Genomic DNA, 21,896 nt, shown 5'->3' on the forward strand with positions numbered 1-21,896 from the left:
CTACCTGCCGTGGAACATGTACAAGCTAAGCAACAGAAGCCTCTGTAACGGCTGGCAGAGCTTTCTTTATGATAAGTGGGGGCTCAGAACATTTTTTTCAATCATAATAATTTTTACATATGTATGGATTTGTGCCAAAGCTTCATGTTCTGATGCTAATCATAGTAACTCAATGGGAAGACTGTACAGCATACAATCTGTGACATATCTGAAAAGACAGTTCTGCAAACACTATGAGAGCACATCATTCCTACGCAGAAAGAGCAGCAAGTTGTTTTTTATAGATGTCAACAAGAAGAAACCCTTAAGCTTCAATGACCATCAAGCTTTCACTCCATTGCTCCAGGGATAGACACTGAAGGGAACGAACATTCTGTATAATATTCACTTAAATCAATTATATTGCCTGGAGACATTAACTCTAGTTTATGAATTATTAATAAAGCAAAAATGTGTAACATCCATGTAAGAAAGCCATATACATTCAGACAATATAACCTCAGTAGTACCTAGAAATCCTAAAAATGGAGTATGATTCAATTTTCTGAAATTCACTGTTACATAAACATGCTCTCTTCAAGATGCCAGTAGCTGGAGGTTAAACTTTCTAACCCATTACGTAGGTCAACAAATTTTTTTTTTAAAGATTTATTTTTATTATATTTTCATTGGAAAGGCAGATATACAGAGAGGAGAGACAGAGAGGAAGATCTTCCGTCCGATGATTCACTCCCCAAGTGAGCGCAACGGGCCGATACTATGCCAATCCGAAGCCAGGAGCCTCTTCCGGGTCTCCCACACGGGTGCAGGGTCCCAAAGCTTTGGGCCGTCCTCGACTGCTTTCCCAGGCCACAAGCAGGGAGCTGGAAGGGAAGCGGGGCTGCCGGGATTAGAACCGGCGCCCATATGGGATCCCAAGCGTGCAAGGCGAGGACCTTTAACGACTTGCGCCACCGCGCCGGGCCCGTAGGTCAACAATTTTACCTCCAGAACTATGAGCAGAATTCTTTATAACAAAGTCCTGATGGAATGATATAATGCTAAGAACTAGAATAAATCAATGGTTCAAGCAAAAACAGAACTAACAAGAGTGACTCATTATTAGCCAGCAAATGGATCACAGTTTCTTAAGTGGAGCAGAATTAATTGTGAACTAAGGTATACACAGAAAACATTACAATAACTTCAACAGAGTATGAACAGGGAAAATTAGAAGTAACTAGATGGAAGGCTCTTATTTCGTGGTCAGTTCAGGTCCAGAACGCTGTATAAGCGACAGAGTCTACACTCCTCTTACTTCCAGTGACCCACAGGTTAGGAAAAAGTCCACACTGAAGACAACAATCTTCCTGTAGTTTAATTGCCCCCTCAATCCCAGCACCACACAGAGGTTTAATTGGAGCACAAGCTTCAAATCATCTTAGTGACTTTCATTCAAGCTAAAAAGAGATGGAAGAATTTGAAAGGCCAACTCCTACTTCACTCTGATTTAGGGTCATTTAGATGTAATTAAAGAAGCTGCAAGAAGGAATGAACAATGGTTTCTAAGGGACAGCTTTGTTTCAAATATAAAATAAGGAAAAATCATCTTGGACTGACATTCTAAAGATGAGGAATTTCAGAAACCTGTCCTTTAACACTCCAGTTACATCTTCCCAAATTCTGTAAACTGCTACCAACCAGATGCAAACTTCTGCCTTAATAATTGATAAAGTCTCTTAGGTCTCCTAAGTATTGATTCTCCAATCCTCCTGGCATTATCCAACCTCAGGATTTTACTGTGTGACGTCTGTAAACAGTCTCTTCCCCAGCTGTCTCAGCCTTGGTAGGTTCCCTACTCTGTCTTGTAACATTAACTTCCCATTTCCAACAACATTTACTAAAGAGGCCTTCCCACTTGCTTGAGTTGTCATTGGTCTTTTTGTCAAAGATTAATTGGTTGTATTTGTGTGGGTTCCCTTTTGGAGCTTCTATTCTATTCCATTGATCTTCCTTTCTGTCTTTGTGCCATACCAGGCTGTTTTGAATAACCACTGTCTATCTATGTCCACGGTCCGGGATTGTGATTCCCCCCCTCAACTTCTTAAGTTTTTCAGGATGGTTCCTACTATTTCGTGGTTTGTTGAGCTGTGTTTCCTTTCCAATGAACTTTTTGAATCATTGTATCCTTCGGAATGTTTTTTGGGCAATTTGTTTGGAATTGCATTGAAAGTATATTGCTTGTGGCAGTAGAGACATTTTAATGATATTATTTTGCCTATCCAGGAGCACGGAAGTTGTTCCAACTTTTGAGGTTTGTTTCAAGTCCTTTTAAATAGTTGTATTTTTCCCTTCGAATAGGTCGTCCGACGCTTTTTGGTTAGATTTATTCCCCAAATACTTCATACATCTCTCAGCTATTTTGAATGGTAATCCTGTTGTTAGATTTTCTTCCTTCTTGGTTGTTTTATTGCGTACCTATCTGTTGATTTCCGTTCGTTAATTTTGTACCTCCCCCACTCTGCCAAACTCTCGTCAAAGTTTCTGCACTTTCCTGTATTGAGTCTCCTGGTTTTTCTATGTCTAGGATTAGGTTCATCTCAAAGTGAAAGCTTGACTGCTTCGTGTTCTATACGAGTATGCCTTTGATTTGTTTGACAACTTGGCTGATAGCCGTAGAAACAAAAAGATAGACCCACATCTATCTCCATACACAAGATCCATTCTACATGGATAAAAACCTAAACCCTACCATCCAAACCCTTCAAACCTCTGCAAGAAATGTTGGAAATACCCTGCAAGACCCTTAGGATAGTCCCAACTTTCTAAGAAGGACACCAAAAGCTATAGCAGTTGAAACAGAATAAACAAATGGGACCTCATCAAACTAAAGCCTTCGTACAGCAAGGGCTAAACAATTCAATCAAATAAAAAAGCAACCCACAGAGTGGGAACGATCTTGCCACACACGATAAGGCGATAGGGCTAATTTCCAGTATAGACAAAGAACTTCAAAACTACCAAAAAACCAAAACAAACAAGCCACTCAGAAAGGGGCACGAAAGGGCAAACATTATCACAAAAGGATCTAATCCAAATGCAAACAAACATTTGAAAAATGTTCCACACCTACAAAAGGGAAATCCCAAATTAAAACACGAGAGTAACCTACCTAACCCCAAGCAAGATTGGCCCACATAAACAAAACACCAACGACGCCTGCTGGCGAGGATGCTGAAAAGAACCCTACTCCACGCTGTGGACTGCAAATTGTACAGCCTCTATGGAAATCAGTCCTGGAGAACACTCAAACAACTCATAATTCTCATACCATATGGACCCACAATACACTCCTAGGAAATTCCAAACACCTGTTTTACACAAACAACATGCATCCCTATGTTCATTGCAGCACAATCATATTGCCAAACATGGAACAACCAAAATGCCCATCACAAAAATTGATAAGAAAGCTTGTTCATCTACTCCATGAATACTACTCAGCTATAAAAAAAACAAAATGCAGTTCTTTGTGCTAAGGCACAACTGGAAACTAATATAATGCTAAGAAATGAGTGAATCCCAAAAATTAGAACCACATGTTTGCCTGATTTAAACGTGTAATTTTTGTTTGTTTTTGTATTTTTTGAACGGTCATTGATACTTTCTCAACCCAGAGTTTTCGAAGAATGAACTGCATTAGTTTTAACATATGTTACCCAATCTGTCAATTAATTCCATATTTTGTATAATGATACTTGAGGCCTTGTTTGCTTTTAAACTGACCCGATCTTTTACACTGGTAGACCTATCTGTCAACCATAGAAGTCTCCCCAAAGCCACTGTACTTACTGGAACAATAGACACGGAACTTTATGCTACATAAGTGTTTGGCAAGCAATGAATCTCAACTGAACCTTGATCTATGTTATGCACCAAGGGGAGAATCCACCATGGGGAGGGGTGTGGGAAGGGAGGGGGAATCCCCACGCCTTATGAGCTGACTACATATACAATGTAAGCAATCATAAAAAAAAAAAAAAAACTTCCCATTTCCATGATGAACCTTACCCTTCAGTAAGTTCATTCTCCTTATGTTTCTATTCCACTTCAATACAGAGTTCAATTTGTGTCTTTAAAAATTAACAATCATGCACACGTTATATTCTCCAGTCACACCCAAGGCCTCCATCATGTCTTCTCTAATGATTTCCCAAACATTTGGTCCACAGCACCTACTGTCTTCTCTGAGGTATAGTTCTTACATTTCTACCAAGACTCTCCTCACTCAGTTATAGACTCATTCCCCAGACATCAATGTGTTGTAAGAACAAATGGTCCTATCCCAAACCTCTCACAGGCATCAAGTTCCTCTTTATCTTTGGGAGATGCTTCTTCTGTTTGGCACTTCAATTGACTGCAATTCTACTACCTCTTATAGATTTCACTATGTGTAAATTATAAAGTTCTTTCATGTAGACCTTTCATCAAGAAAGCTGATCATAAAGTGTTCTTGTGATTTCTGAACATGAAGCTTTAAAATCATCAGTAAGTATTTCTATAAAGAATGAACCAGTTCTACAAAGAATGAATTAAACCCTTCTTGTATTTGTCCCATATTTTAATGTTTTTAACAATCTGATAGTCATTCAGAAAACTCACCATATATCATTTCTCTAAAGCAATTTTCTACTTTTCCTCAAGTTCATTCAGTGTCCAGGTAATTATATATTACTTTTTCTTAATCTAATATTTCAGAAGTATGTTAACTACTTTTAATGCCAATAACCTAGAAAATGTCAAAATTCTAACTCTAGGCATTAAAATACTTTTTTTCTTATGGAACATGTTTTTATTTTTTTTAATGATATCTAATGTGAGTCGAGCAAATACTACACATGTATTTAGCTTGATTGCCCTTGCAATATTCCTCTAAAATCAGTTTTTCATGAATTATCACTTTAAACAGTAGTATCTAGGCACAAGTCAATGGCGTCAGAGAGCTTTCATACATTATCAAACTATGACATTTTCTGTAATTTTCTCTTAAAATAAACAATATCCAGAGTAGTAAACTCTCTTGAAAATTATGAAATCAGTTTCTGAACCATTCATATCAGGGAAAATACTATAAGGAAATAGTACAGGGTGTGGGCGTCACAATGCAGTTTCAGTATTCATTAATTGGCATTCGAAATGTGACACATTTAACCAGTTTCACCATTTGCATTTTCAAATTACATTGAATACTTAAAAAGTCATACTTTAATAGTTAATAAATACGAAAAATGTTGACTGATAAAAATTCTTACTAAAATAAATTTTAAGAAATGTGCTTTTCAAATTTGACGCTGTAAACATAAACAACAGAAATGATCAGGGCATGTGCCTAAACAGGTAAAGCACTAACTAATATGTTGCCCAAAGTTTTTCATCAGCTATTTTTAACAGTCCTCAGCTGACAACAGTTGGTACAACAAGAGGTCAGCCTCACTCTGGTTGTTTTTGAGAACAATTTGCATCTCATTTTACCAATTCCATTCTGCAGTTATTCCTCTCAAGCCATTGCTTATATTATCTGTTGCTCCATAAGGAATGACATTTCCTTTGGCTGAGAAACTCGCTGTATCACACTACATTAGCAGCTCTGAGACTCATCAAGGGCAAAGCAGTGCCCGACTTTCTCCCTTGGCAGGCCCGTGAGGAGGCACCTTGCCAGCACCTGCAGCGAAGGCGGACAGATTGGCTGAATTGCCACAGCTTTGATGGCAATCTGCACAGGATTACTAGTCACACATTCAACAGCATCACTGCAGTTCACCAAAACAAATGGTGCCATGTAATCTGCACACACAATTCTGTACTTTCAATAATTCCACTGTCAAATTTCTCTGCCCAATTCAATGATGCATATCCGCCAAGCTCTGTAATGATGGATGGAGTCATTAGCATTTTAGTTTCTACACTGAACCTGAAGCCAAAGCATATGGTCTGACAGATGTTCCACCAATGGACTCTGTTTGATTTGTTGTGTAGATGCCCACTTACACTGGACCTTCATTATAGTATACTAGTTTTTAAGTTATTCTATTATCCCTGCTTCAGTCCTTCCACCTCTGCAAGAAATACTCGGTGTGGGCATTCTTCTAGCTCAGCTGAAACTCATGTTTACAAATTATCTACAAATTACATCTAACCTCTTCCAGTGGACAAGATGAACAGAAATAAGAATAATGTTTAAAGGCTATTCCTACCTATGGCTTCATTAACACTGCTTTTGAGTTGAGCATTCAATAACATGTGTTATATATTCACTTTAGTTTGTCTTTTCTGCACAGATCTTACAACTGTATCTTTATGCACAACCATACAGTCAGCATCATAATCAAGATGCTGACATAGTCCCAGGAAGATCACATAGGCTGACTCCCAATCAATCCTTACCCCTCCACCCCCTCCCCCCGGAGACGAGCACTCTGCTGATATGTAGTGACATATTAGTTTTTGTTTCTTCTGGAATTCAAAACAAATGGATTTACACTGTATGCCCTCTTTTGTATCTGTCATGTTTCCAAAAATACAACACTGCTGAGACTCATCCATAAGGGTACATACATTCATTCTTTTTCATTGGTGAAAACATTCCATTGCTTCAATGAACCACCCATCATTCAATTATTGCCCTATCCCTAGACATTTATGAACAAAACTGACAGATATTTTTGTGGGCATATCTTGAATCTTTCTCGTGAAGAAACAGTAGTGCTGCACCATGTTAGTTATATGCATATATATTTACTTTTTCCTGCTCGGATTTAATGAGTACTTCAAAACGTTCATGGAAAATTATAAATAAGTTTATTTTGACTTTAAAAATCTTTTTAATTGCTGTATTGATGTTACACTCTTTTCTATATTTTTTTGAAAAGACAGTACTGTTCTTTTCAGTAAGAGTTGCAATAAAACTGCAGTAATTTTATGTACCCACAAACTGCACAGCTTAATTATTATTTTTCCTGTAAAAACATGACACTTCTCAGGAATATGCCCAAGTGGTTTTATTTCAGTTTAAAGTATACCTTAAAATTTCATTTATGATCTTATTTTTTATAACCTGAATATTGTCAGCTCTATTCACTACAAATTATCTGGCACTGGGGTCGTTTCCAATTGAATTAAAATGAGATAGTTCTAAAATTTATTGTAACAGTTGAAAAATATAGGTTGATGTGGAAAAATAATTATGGAATGTCTTGACAAAAAATAATATATTTAGATCTACCATAGTTCCTTGAATAAAAATGCAATTTGGATGTTCTAAGACTGCTTTTATTCTATGTCTCTTTTTGCCACATAAATATATCACAGACTACACTTTAATAAACTATGTTCCAAAAAGCCTCAAAACTGTGTCATGTCCCTAGTTTCCTGACACGCAAGACACTGCTACAATTAGTTCTGTTGTTTCTGATATCATTACTTCATTCAGCATTTACAAACAAGTTGAGGTGGACTATACACGCTGCTATCACTTTCTTTATAGTTAATGATCTACAAAATTATGACCATGAAAATTGATGCAGACAATAAATTATATAGGTTGACTAACACAAGAAAGAATACTCCATATGCACTCGCTCTAGAACCACTTGATGTTATAAAAATTCTACAACATCCTGAGTTAACAACTTGGTTTTTCTCCATGTTTCAACTTGCCAGAAATTTATGTCAGCTTCTTCAGTAACATCATTGAAACATGAATCAAAAACAAAAGAAAATTTATCTGCTAAGTATATTTCCATACACATATATTAAATGACAAATATACATAGGTATTATGGTGAATATCTTTCATATAGATGTGGAGCATCATGTTTCCTTTAAGAAGGAAAATTGGTAGCTTTCCTAATTTTGAAAAATTTCCCCATATTTAGAAATGTCTTACCAGTTGAAGTGAAAAGCATCTAAAATATTTGGAAGACAAAAATTTCATCACAATGCATTATTTCACCTGATCATGGCAAGACTAACAGCTACTTTACTATTCCATTGTTTCGTTGATTTTATGCAGAGAATGTTCTTAGAGTTGTCTTAATAAAAAACCCTAATCAGATATTTTAAGCAGTTCTTGTCACACTGCCATTTAATTTTAAAGTATTTTTCATAAAAAAACAACATACCCATTTTACAATCTCCCATCAAACAAAAAGGTTTTCAACATATTAGAGAACCTCAAAAGTAATATTAAGGACCAAGCTTAACATCACAGAGTTAGAAGGCATTTTCTTCTCTTTCCAACATCTCCTTTCATATATAAGTTTAGTGAGATCAGTTATAACTTAATGAAATCTCTAAGGTGACTAAAATTAAGTGAGAAGGGAAAGGAGGGTTAGAATTTAATTAAGAATTAAAACTGGGTTTCTTGAACTCAATTGTGATTCTATGCCTAAAGATAATAACTGGAAATCTATCTATATGGACTAGCTGATAATTTTTCTCAAATTTTTCACACAATTTTTAGCCCCAAAATATAAACATTTTTCTTTCTAGCACTTGGCCAACTATAAAGTCATTCCTATACACATGATTAGTATTATCTAACTCACTGTTCTCATGGTACCACCATGAAGAAAATGCTCATATTATTTAAAATATCCCAAAAACAAACAATAGATTTCAAAATTGCTTCAGCATGGAGAGAAAGGAGTGTTTACAGAACACTCAGGTAGTTTAGGAAGCGTTATAGCAAGAAGTAGAGATGCTTTGGAAAGCGTAAGAAGGACACGTGCATTGCTGCAGAACTGGGCAGTTTCAATGTCAGTCATGAAATACACAAAAATTCATCTTCTGTGGCAAATACCAAGAGAAGGGGGAAATACCAAGAAGAATAAACAAGAAGACATTCCACTGACTATTTTGGCTTTCATTTATTGTTTGAAGAAATGAAATTTTAATGAATCACAAAAAGATGAGGTGATTAACAGGCATATAAAGAAACAGAATGAATAGTATTTTGACTACAACACACTCGGAGGGACCCAGAACAGAATGTCTTTGTTGCTAAAAGCAGCTGTAAAGTGAGTGTACAAAAACCTTTCCAATTCAACGCCACATTAAATTATGGGGCATAAAACCAGGAACAGACCACCGAGCCACAGGGTCTCCAAGAAAAAGTACATATTTCACAAGTACAGCCAAATGAATATGAATTTTTGCAACTAAATGTAAAATTAAGTAAAATAATTTTGAAATGTGCATAAATTATTTCTGTTTATTCAGATGACCAGAAAAAAAGGATTAGAAAATTGAGTTGGTATTTAGTTGATAATCAGACAATGACAAAAACAAAAGGAAGTCTTTCATTCTCCTGTTTGGACATAAAATATGGTATTCTGGTAACTGGAAATCAGTTTACAAAAATAGTGATAATGAAATTAATATCAAGTACATCTGCTCTAACACGATTAATAGTTTATGAAAATCCGATAAAATTACATATACAACTTGCAACAATAATGTCAGGTACTTTAATAGGCATAGTTTCAGTAATCATTTATTAGTACCAGCACCCAAAGCACCTGCAAACTAATGATTATCCTGAACACTAATTTCACTTCTCTAACAAATATATTAAAATAATTCCTCACCTATGTGCTCAAAACACTAAGTTAATCAAACAATGATTTTTATATCTTGTCTCTAATGGCACCCTCTAAAATGTACAGTCCTAAACTAATTAAATCCCTTTCCTTATAGTGATGAAGTTACAGCCAAAAATAATAACAATAATGCAATTGCTCACAGAATATTGTATAAATATCATCTGTCTTTGAATATGTGGCTGAACTGCCCAGAGTCAGAGGCGGAGGCTCCCGTTTAAAGCTGCTCTCTGCTCATTCCACATCCCGGTACTCTGGGATTGACAGACTTGCTGCAAATTCTCAGAAGGCAAAACAGTATTTCTTGGTTGACAGTTTTTTCTTGGGTGCTTTCAAAAACTGTTTCTATGCACAATTTACATGCCTCCAACACATACAATGAATGCGCAACTAATCAAATAGAAATCTACTAAGGATTAAGTAAGAAAAAGGTAAACATGTAGTCCACACATCTAGGATGAACTTTCACATACACAAAGAATGAGAAAATTTAAATGGCTCCCTTCCAACTTATGTTTGCAAAAAATACTCCCAAAGGTTTTTAAAATTCTTTTCATAATGTATCATCACATGTCAATTCCCCATGTGTGTATATATATATATATATATATATATATACTCATGTACATCCAGGAATTTAAAATATTATTAGGAAGAATAACTATTCTTGTTTCCATTTTCAGTACATCTGAAATTTGGTTTCACATGTTGCACAAATCATGAGTGAATCATTAAGCTTCACAAGACATCCATAGAACACTTGTTAATTGTAAACTCTCAAATTTTCATTCATATTCCAGGCAAGCCATTATCTAACATGAACCTGGAACCAATTAAATACCAACCAACTAGACAGCCTGTCCCACCTTCGCACATACACAGAAAAGAATGAGACCACAATCAGTACAATGGTGAATTACTTTTACAATGAATTGTTTGACCGAATCCCAGCATGCCCTTACCTGCAGCCATAACTTGTTATGTACTGCGTCTCTCCCTGTAGCGATACACTGAAATGTAGCATTCTGCCCTGCATTGACCTCTACATCCCCAAGTCGGAGGAAATGAGGAGATTTATCTGTGGAGGTAGAGGAAAAAAATATATAATTTTTTTTTTTTTTGCACAAAGAAAAACTATGCCGTGTTACCTTTTCCCAAAAGAATACTGCTCACAACGTTTTTACCTTAGGCCTAGTCTAATATTCAGAAGAAAACTGCTTTCTCTTTGTGCTAGAAGATGCCATTTCCTCTCTTATTCTCACCGTGCTCTCTTCCCTGGTAGCTCTGTTACCTATTGCCCCATAATTGCTAGAGCACTGTTCCACACAAAGGGAGCATGGCAACAATTACTGCTGAATGGATGTCACAGAATGTTGCAAATGGGGGATAATAACAGGAACAAGTCAAAACAAACAGAAGAATTTAAATACGCCGGAATCAGAGCATAATAGAAAAATAAAATGACAGCATGTAATGATTTCGAGAACAATGACAGTGCTGGGGCCATTGAATAATTAGGCTGTTAGATAATCTTTCCTTTTTTTTTTTTTTTCAAATATATAGTTACAATCATCCAGTACTTCAAAGAACAAGGACTATTTTCGCCTGTCTCTCATATACAATGCCAAGTAAAATGCTGTGAAATTCACTATTCCATCAAGCTGCGATAGGAAAGAAATACAAGACCAACAAAATGTGATGTCTGCAATCAAATACCAGTGTGTTATATCACTGTCAAACCAGTATTCTCTTCAATTGCCTTTTAAACTGAAGCTTTGTCTATGTTTTCCATTGAAAGAAAACAGAAACAGTAATAGCGAAGTCTCAATGAGTAAATAAAACACTTGTGGGCAAACCCATGGCACTGAAACTGCCACTGTGTGCCCAATTAATAATTTTGTCTTTATTACTCATAAAAGCTTTTCTTTTCCAACCTTCACTCAACAAGTGAACAGCAACAGTGCACGGAAGCACAATTCTTTCATAGTATGAAGTGAAAGAATAAGTCAAACTTGAACTTTGAGTAAGGTAACTTCATGCCCTTTTCCTTCGGTTACACAGAATATACAATTTGATCCTTGCCACTCACATTTCTACTGTCTTAACTCAGTAGGAATTGCAGCAAACAAATGAATGGGCCACAAGGGTGGCTCTCAAAGAATGACCAGTGACATCAGTAATGGTTGGGAATTGATTAAAATGCAAATTCTCAGGCCCCACTCTAGGCTTACAGGGTTAGAGACAGGAAAGGGGCTCAATAATATGTAAGTGAGCACGACCCTCAGGAATCTGAATGGCTGGACAACCCTTCAGTAGGAGCAAAGGCCTCAGTTCCTTTACATGACGGCCCTTGCTCACCTCCTAAGGATGCGAAAAGAGTATTTCTGGCAAGATCACTACGTGGATCATCTAGACTCAGCATTCCTCCCAAATGCTGCCAATCGAGATGGTATGAAAATGATAGATGAACAGGTTGTTTTATTAACTTTATATATTTTAGTACATATTTGCTAGATATTCATTGATGTGAAACAGTCGTAAACTTTGAATATGGGCAATTATTTGATTTTCTTCATCCCTTCACTTAAACAGATCAAATCACTGAGGGACATTTTCTCCCCTGTCAGCTGAGCCCTGTTTTGTTCTTCTTCTTGCTTTCCTAGATAATTTAACACTGGACAGATGGAAGGAGTCCTATGAACTGCAAATATTAAAAAGATGACAGAGGCTCTACGGAATCGCCTTTGTACACATATTTTGTCCACATGAGTTAAATAATTTAAGAGTATAATTATTACGTATAAATCTAAAACTAATTTAAGAATTCAGGAAAATTTGGCATTGTTTTAAAATTAAAAAAAAAAAAGGTTAGAAGAAACCGCAAAAAGAGAGATGGCAAAGGCCAAGTTATAAACAATCAACCACCATGGGCAAAGGGACACAGGAAAAAGCCCACAATGCTTTGTAACAACGCACCGCAAGGATAACTGAGGACTTGGATGTCATCAATGGCGATGTATCCACTTCTCCCGCCTGAGACTTCCGCTTCAAATATCACCTAGCAGGGAGAAACAGAAAATATTCACTACAATCACTCTTTTAAAGATTGATTCATTTATTTATTTATTTGGAAAGGCAGATATTAAGAGAGGAGGAGGAGAGACAGAGAGGAAGATCTTCCATCCGATGGTCCCCAAGTGCCCACAACGGCCAGAGCTGAACCAATCTGAGGCCAGGAGTCAGGAGACTCTTCCAGGTCTCCCACGCAGGTGCAGGCTATCAAGGCTTTGAGCCTTCCACCACTGCTTTCCCAGGCCACAGGCAGGGAGCTAAATAGGAAGCAGGACTGCTGGGATTAGAATAGGCACCCTAATGGGATCCTGGTGCATGCAAAGTGAGGACTTTAGCTACTAGGCTACCGTTCTGGACCCCTACAACAACCCTCTTTAAGGAGTGCCTACAGAGAAAGGAAGATAGACAAGACACACTTAACAGTAAACTTTAATTTTTTGCTATAAAATTTAAAATTGTATGTTATAATGTTATTTCTTAAACTCTTGAACTTGTTGCAGTTGCGCAACACTGAAAGAAAGTAAGATTACTGAAGTTCAGCAGATCACACATTTTAAGCAGCCTCCATCAAGTTTTGCCAGACTTCCTGGATGGGCAACCATGTATACAATGACTACACAGATAAACTAAATCTGCTGTACTCAATGCAATTTTGTCTGAATGACTGTCTCCATTTTGTTGTTTGTTTACAATGCATGAAGTTTGAGCTTTGCGCCAAGCAGCAGGTTAACCACAGAAAACACCAAATAACACAGAGATTATTGGCATGCAGGAAAAATAAGCATTATACAATGAAATAGAATAGTGTTGCACGTTTAGGAATTAATTGATACAATCTTTAAGGCTCCAAAAAGGAAAACATAAGGTTAGAGGCAGACCTGGAAGACCTAGGCTGTGAGACCACATTAACAAATGCTTGGAGTGGAAGACGGTTTCCAACATTAAATCCAAGGTCTTGTTACAGTCACAGAGCAAGATTCTGCGCAGTGTTTCTTGCAGTAATGCTTGGTAGGACTTTGCAAGAAAAAACAGGCGTAGCATTCAGCAACTAAATGTTAGATGTGACTATATTCATGCAGATACACAGATCATGTTTGGAGAATTATCAAAGCATTTTAGGAAACAGAATAAACATATTTTTCAAAGAGGAATCTATATATATATATGTCATTATTGAACTGGCTTAATAGAAAAAAACACATTTGGCTCTCAGTGAGAAGATGCTCTGGAAGACACAGGCAGTGTACACGGAGCACTGAAAGGGAGAAGTAAAAAGCAAAAAAATCTAAGAAACCGCATGACTGAATGTATGGATTCATTTACTATGAAAAATTACTGCATTAACTCAGTAATTTCTGATTAAGCTACTAGCATCAAAATTCCTAGCCGGAACTACTGATGCAGAGTAACTGAATTTGAAGAAGATAACAAAGAACATTCCAGTATTTGCACCAAAGGGATGGAAAAGCTCAAGTGCCACAGAACACAGCAGCTTAGAGACCTCAGGCATTTGCATAAGCAATGCACCCAGACAGTCACAAATTTTGGAGAGCCTTCGAAATGTTATCTGTTGATGTCCGGTCTTCTTCACTTCCAGGTATAACTGCCAATTTTGCGATTAGGCTGTAGCTCTCGCTCAGCACATACACATCTAATTACTGAGTGGAACTTGTAGTTACACAAAAATAGGACAAAAACAAGCAAAACTGGAAGGCAGAATGAAAAATTGACTTATGTCATGGCAGATAATATCAAATGTAAGATAAAAGAAAAGTTTGATTTCCTGGGCTGATAATAAGAACTATAGTGTTTGTGAAGTACTTACAATACAGACTGTTCTAAGCTACAGCACAAACCCAAAGTGTTATCCTTATTGTTTATTTATATTCATATTTGAACTCATGTAGTATTCTGCAGAATCATATGAGGTCACTATTATTTTGACTGTCATTTTAAAGGGAATAAATGAAATCTCTAAAAAAAAAAAAAGATTAGGCTAATGACAAGTCATAAAAATACGGATGGTCCAAGCCACTCAGCTTTCTTTCATATTCTTGTCAGCTTCACTACACTGACTCCAATGATTAAGACGCAGACAAAGTAAGATTACTCAAGCAGTTACAAGGCTATATATTTTAAGTCTATGTTTCAAACACACATAGAAGAATTAAAGTTTAGGTGTGGGAGTCATAGCATTGTACTGTTATATGTCCCACTGTAATGCTGGCACCCCATATGGGCATCATTTCATGACCTGGCTACTCCACTTCTAATCCAGCTCCCTGTTCATGAGCCTGGGAAAGAAAAGGATGGTCCATGAACATGGGCCCCTGCATTCACTTTGGAGACCTGGAGCAAGTTCCCAGCTGTTAGTCTCAGTGCGAGGAAAATACATTTTAAGGGAAAAGGGTTTCTTCAGAATTCAAGTTACATTAATCACAATTTGTTAAGTTCTTTAATTTGATTATTTAACATTCAAATAGAGATGGACAGAGATCTTCCACCTACCTGTTCACTCTGCAAAATGCTCACAATAGCCAGGGTTGAGCCACGCCTAAACTGGGAGTCACGAATCCAATCCATGATTTGTCTATGCATTTCTGGGACCCAAATACTTGAACCATCACCTACTGCTTCCAGGATTTTATATTCATAGGTAGTTAGACCAGAATCAGAGTCCTGACTTGAACCTAATCATTCTGAATGGAATTCATACACCCCAACCACTCTCTTACCCCAAGGTCAGACACGCATCCCAAGAACATGATGCTTGAACAGAATTATACTCTAATGAATAAACTACAATACACAGAGCTGATCACGACCAATTATTTGTCTAGTTACCAGCATTCATTAAGGTATTTCAACTGATACGTTTTACAGTTTTTAATTATTTACGTTGTTTGGCATCTTTGGGGGGATACTTTTCAATAAGAATACTAAACTGCTGAGAAAAATCTTATTCGTTCCTTTCAATTAATCTCTATCTGGGACAAGATATTACGTCTAGATGTAAGAGGCAAAACTGTTTCTTTATTAAAGGGGAAAAAAGTTTCTCAGTGACCTCATTTTCCTTACTAAGCACTGTCTTTGCTTCATTAACAACAGCTAGAGGAAATTTCTAAGATCAGATTCCTTTACTGCTAAAGATCTAATCAGCTTTATCACTTCAACAAATCCCTCACCTTAGAAGGCTCTTCAGTCCAGTCAGGAGAAACAAACTCCACTAGCTTAATTACACCAAGCATCTCAGGCTAATGCTTAGGTCAGACCTAATGGCTAATGTCAAGTCGTCAACCAGGGCTTCCCAGAAGACAGCAGTGGGAGTCAGGGCGGCCTGTCAGCACTAACCCATCCGGGAGGCCCAGCCGGGAGTAGAACGAATGGGCTACTCTTTTCACGCTGTTTTTATTCCATTACCTGAAATACTGAAAGTGATGATTCTAATCAAAATTTTGCTACTCCAGCAACATTCCTGGATTATTAACTAAATAAGCGAACTAAAGTTGGATTAAAGGGGGCAAGAAATGGCAAACCCTAAAGAACAAGGACAATTTTATCTTCTGGCAAACTAAGCTAATGAGAAGGAAGTATCTCCTATAACGGAAAGTGGAATACCATATTAGGAAGCCTGACATCTAGGTGTGCTGGTTACTGTCAGGAATATCTCAAGCAACTTCCATATGTTTTCTCAACACCATCTAGACAGTATGGGCCTTGCCGATGTCAAGACTAAATGAAATATACGAAATGACTAAAAGGTGCATAAGAAACCATACAAATTGTCATAAATACTAGAAAAATCTAAAAAAAAAATTGTCCTTAATTTTCTCTCAGTGTGTCATAGTAGTAGGGGTCCAACATAAGACACATAGTCTATAACTCAAAGTATAACTGAGCTAAAAAGTTATATAAAGTAACTATGTAACTTTTTCTGTAAATTTGAAATCCAAATTCTTCTGTAAAAAGAAATTAATGTCCACCTGCAGGAAGAATCAAATGAGAGAATGCATACAAAATATCTAGCATAGCAGTGGGCACGGATAAGTTTCCCAATTAAGTGATACCACTGCCAATAAGGATGACATGATATATAGAAGACATATGCAGTAAAATAAAATTTCTTCCCACTCCCTTCTCAATGTCATCAAAAACCCATCCCTGGGTCAGGAATTTGACCTAAAACTAAAATGTGGGTAAGACACCTGCATTCCATATGAGAGTGCCTATGTTGAACTCTTGCCTCTGGCTCCCAATCCCAGCTTCCAGTTAATGCCAATCCAGGGAACAGTAAGTGATGCCTCAAGACCTCGGGCTCTTCTTACCGTCCAGGAAGACCTTCACTGTGTTCCTCGCTCCTGGCTTTGAGCCAGCGCAGCCCAGGATATGTCAGCATGTCAGCCATTTGGGGAAGAAACTAACAATGAGAGTTTTCCTTCCACTCCTTTTTTTTCCATGCCTCTCTCCCTTTCTTCCTACCCTCCTTCCTGGAACTTAAGAATATACTAGATTCTCTTCACAACAAATGGAATACGGTACAAAACAGTTCTTATCTATTCTCACACTAATAGTTTACAGATTCGATTCTCAGAACAAAACGCTACTTCTACTTCCACACCTCCTTTCCTGGGCACCTCTACCTCTCTCTCTCCCTTCCTTCCTCCCCATCACTTGAATAAAAATAAAACAAAATTAAGTTAGACTAAATCCTACCCCAAACCACTTTCGAAAACACAGAATAAACCAATATTTTATACTGCTTGTTCCACTTTGTCTTCATGATATTTTAAAACATTAAATTTAGCTAATTTAAAATACAAATAAGCTATATATTTGCCTTTAAGGATATGCCAAAATTAAAACTGATTTCAAAATGGTCACACTTACATTTTGATAATGAATAAAATACTCATCTGTAGCACACACAAGGATAATAGAGGCTGTATGTCCCATCACACAAACAATTATGAAACCTATGTTTGTGCCACTCATTATGACATATGGCTTCAAATCAGGACTGCGAATGACTAAGCTCTCTTTCAATAAAGCTCAAATACAGCTAAAATATTACAAATTGCAATGTAGCAACTATAAATACATACACACACACAGACATATATAGATAGAGAGAGAGAGAGTTCATCTCTATATGCTGAACTTCAGATATGTAGGCCTAGGTCTTTTCTTTATTCCTTATACTGACCATATCAGGGGCTCAATCATGTTTATAATGAGGAAAGAACACATTTGAGTAAATAATTTTACATGTTTGCTAGATGAATGAGTTTCCACTATATAGCCTCAATTACCTTGGCTATGGGAAATGAGCTGCTGACAAGAAAGTGTAGCTGAAATTTTGAAATTTTAAAGGGAATGCAATATGGAATGGGATGGGATGGGATGGAATGGGATAAGATGGGATGGGATGGGATGAAAAATGAAAGGAATATAAACAGGAAAGAAGAAAGGAAGGGAGTGAGGAAGGAAAGAAACAATCAATGTAGCTGAGCTTCTCAATTCTACTACATACTTCAATGAACTAGATAAGCATGAATTCATAGTGATCTAAATCAATCTTTTGGCATTACTGTTCAAAAGCATCTTCTCTACGTCAGCAAACAGTAAATAAAATTAAACTGAGCAAAGAATTTATGAAAAGAAAAGCAAGTAACAAAATCAACAATGATGAAATCAGATCTTGCTATTATGATCGAGTTGAAGGATTGGTAAAAGACAGAGGTTATATATAAAATTTCTTTTACAAGATTTATTCATTTATCTAAAATGCAGAATTGGCACAGAGGAAGAGACACAGAGAGAAAGAGACTGTTCCATTCTTCAAATGTTAGTAATAGCCAGAATTGGACCAGGCCAAGACAGGACCCTAGAACTCCATTCTAGTCTCCCATGTGCATGCCATGGTTTCAACACCATGAATCATCTTTTGCTGCATTTTAAAGCACATTAGCAGGAAGACTGATGGGAAGTGGAGCAGCTGAGAGACAACCCAGCAGTTTCTTAAGGCACTGTGCCATAATGTCAGCCAAAAGATAGGAGGTTTAACAACTCTCCAAGAAATTTGTAGTTAACCTAAGTAAATGGATATACCAGAAGGAGACAGGTTTGCAATTTATAAGTGTGTGGAGACAAGTGGAAGTCATAACAGTTGTAGGTTGCTCAACAGATAGTGAAACAAAGAACTAGGATCTTGAAATAAAAAATAAAAGGGTGAATTTCGGAGATGAGAGGTGAACCAACTATATACAAGACAATTGAAGAAACATACTGAAGTCACTGGAATGCTGGCCAACCTTGGAAATGGAGAAAACAACTCTAAATGAAGCCCAAAGCAAAGGAAATTGCTTGGTTTGGTGAAAGCTAAAAAGAAAAGTAATGTGAGTGAAAGGAAAGAAACTCAAAATATAAAAGTGTCTTCTATCAGATGACCTGGCCCTTATTTACTATTTTATTATGTTTTAATTTTTAGTTTTATTATTTTGTATTATTTTGATTTTTTTGTCTTTTAGATACTGGGAAGAATTGTGCAAAAATAAAGTATGATGTTTTACTCTTCAATTTAATTAAACTTTCTTTAATAGTAGTGACTACTCATATCATCACATCATTAGGTGATGAGGATTCTGTAGAAAATCAACACTGAAAAAAAATTCCATTATCTCACAGAATAATCTGCCTTAAGGGGAAAATAGCATTAGATACTTAGCTCTTTTTAACCTAACTCATATATTGCTGACATAATAAAATGATATTCCCTTGAGAAAGTTCCAGATAGCTCCCCCAAGCCAATTTAGAAAAGCAGAAGCAAAATTACTTTTGTTGAATAGATAAAAAAAATGCTTTAAGGCATACATTTCTGTTGATAGGCCCCAGAAGATCTTTGATAGACAAGTCAAGTGTTTGCACAAACAGTTAAAATTCTAGAACTCATTTCCTTTAAAAATGTGAATATCCTGTTTTGTTATCAAATGAGACACACCTCAAAGACACTGTCAAGTTAAAATTCTGACTGAAAGTGTTAGGGAGAAGAGTGTCTACCCCACCACATGGCTGATTTGGATACTGACTCATGTATTGTTTTTCTTATACAGCTTTATTAAATATCTTGGGGTTCTTGGAAAATAATGAAATGTCAACAACACTTTCCTATTGGTTATTTACTTGTTAATTTGTTTCTTCAAGAACACAGGTATCTGTATTCCAAAAATGAACTTAATAACATGTAAGCTGGTGAAATCCACTTTTTTGACCCTAATTGCTGCTCATGAGACTAACGAGATTCCGAATGCATGTCAACTAAATATGATAGGCAGAAGATACATATAGCCAAGCCCAAATTATTCCCAATTTGAACTTCATATCTTATATAATAGCTATCCTTACTACTTCAACAACTTGCAGACACTGAGAAATTCAAGATCAATCGCCTTTCTTGAGAAGTTGTAAGATAAAATATGACTTAATGCTTAGAAGGACTAGTGTTTTCAAGACACCAAGACTCTGTTCTCTGCAAAAATAACTTATGGTTCCAGGAACTCCAACTTTAACATTTCTTAGTTACATAAACAAACTTAGTGCATAGCACATAGGATGTACCATTCAGCAATAATATATGGACTTGGTTATTCTTTTTCTTTTATATACACAAACTACATAATCCTCTCTGTCCATCATTATAATGTGTGGCTTAAATGGATTAGGGAATGCAAATACTATGTACCTCATCACCAAATATTCTGGAATAAAGTATTGATATATTCAATTACAAGAGCTTTGAGTTGCAAAAACAAACTGAGGTTTAAGCATTACCAATTACTTTCCTGCTGAGAGCAACTGCAGACATTATTTAACAGGCATGACAATATTAGGCTGTATTTGCATGAAAAGCAACTACTCCATCCACTGGCCTGCCATGATTTTCAGAATGACACTGTATGTGGCCTGGCAAAAAAACAGAATATCACCTAAAACACAAGATCCTGTACAAGAAACAATAAAACACAAGATCACAGATCTGAAGAAGGAAATCAAACCTAAAAGATTTCACATCAAAGTAGACTGAATAGAAGAAAAGCCTTAAGGAAAGTTCTTTAGCAGATTCCATACTGAAATGAATAAGAAACTATAATGCTTTCCTATGCTTCAAATTTATCCAGGGAGGTGGCTATCTGTAACGGAAATCAAAATATCTACAAAAATATATATATCTGAAAGATTTTCACTTTCGAGCTTAGGATAAAATGTTTAAATTCAAAGCAATCTTTTATATAAATCTTCATTTTGAAAGCTTATAAAAGGTAATTATTCTAATAGCCAAATTAATACATGTCACTCTCACATGATTCTTCATAACTTACTGATGACCCAAGGAAAATTCATGTCTGATATAAATAAACAAATACATAAATAAATAAATCCAGGATGACTGTCTGTACTCTTTGTGCACTCTACCCAGTAGGTCATTCAGGCAAAAGAAAAAAAAAAATATATATATATATACTATATGCTAGTTTCTGAAAAATGTTTTATTATACGACTATCTCACAGAGATATAAAGAACTCTGAGCCACAACTCTCACCTCAAATCACAGGTCTGACATGTATTCATTATGAGAATTAAACCACACACAGTCCAGGGACTCTTCCTGCAATGTTGCCCTCCTTCTCCATTGCTTATCCTTCTCCAGCCAGCGCTTCCTCCCTAGGCAGCGACTCACCACTCAGCTGGTGGGAGACAAGGAGGTAAGAGGGCATCTCCAGTTGACAGGATGCTGGAGGCTGCAGAAAAGCATTGCTTATGGCTTCTCCAAAAGAAACCCTTTCAGCACCACAAAACAACTTCCCGCTTCGATTTTCTTGTTTCCTCCATCACAAAGCTACTCTGTAAATATATTTGCACATCAGTTCTTGGCAAAGGTGCAACCTAATTGGCTCAGGATGAGACCAAAGTACAAGATATACCAACTCCCTGCTCTCTTTAGAAGCTTTCCAATTCCAAAACATGCAGAACGAGCAAACTATAATCTAAAGGCCTTTAAATTATGTACTGAGAAACAAAATTGAAAGAAGACCCAGTATTCACAGTACAGCATAATTAAAGTTACACTGTGAGTTTAGGGGGAAAAAAAAAGTGAACATTTACAAAAAGAAAGGAAGAACCAAAAAACG

The 21,896-nt window shown here is 36.5% G+C and overlaps 1 protein-coding gene across 8 annotated transcripts in view; it reads right to left on the reverse strand.

Moving 5' to 3' along the window:
• The window catches only part of PTPRK (protein tyrosine phosphatase receptor type K), a 521,455-nt gene that overhangs the window by 240,792 nt on the left and 258,767 nt on the right, over positions 1 to 21,896 (reverse strand). For all 8 annotated transcript variants that reach the window (XM_040965636.1, XM_040965637.1, XM_040965635.1 and 5 more), the window contains 2 exons: positions 12,615 to 12,696; positions 10,601 to 10,716 (listed from right to left, as the gene is read on the reverse strand). In XM_040965636.1, coding sequence (XP_040821570.1) covers positions 10,601 to 10,716; positions 12,615 to 12,696 — 198 coding nt within the window. The remainder of the gene's footprint in view (positions 1 to 10,600; positions 10,717 to 12,614; positions 12,697 to 21,896) is intronic.

This window comes from Ochotona curzoniae, unplaced genomic scaffold (genome assembly GCF_017591425.1).
Source record: "Ochotona curzoniae isolate NIBS_2020 unplaced genomic scaffold, NIBS_Ocur_1.0 scaffold_3890, whole genome shotgun sequence".
Taxonomy (NCBI): domain Eukaryota; kingdom Metazoa; phylum Chordata; class Mammalia; order Lagomorpha; family Ochotonidae; genus Ochotona; species Ochotona curzoniae.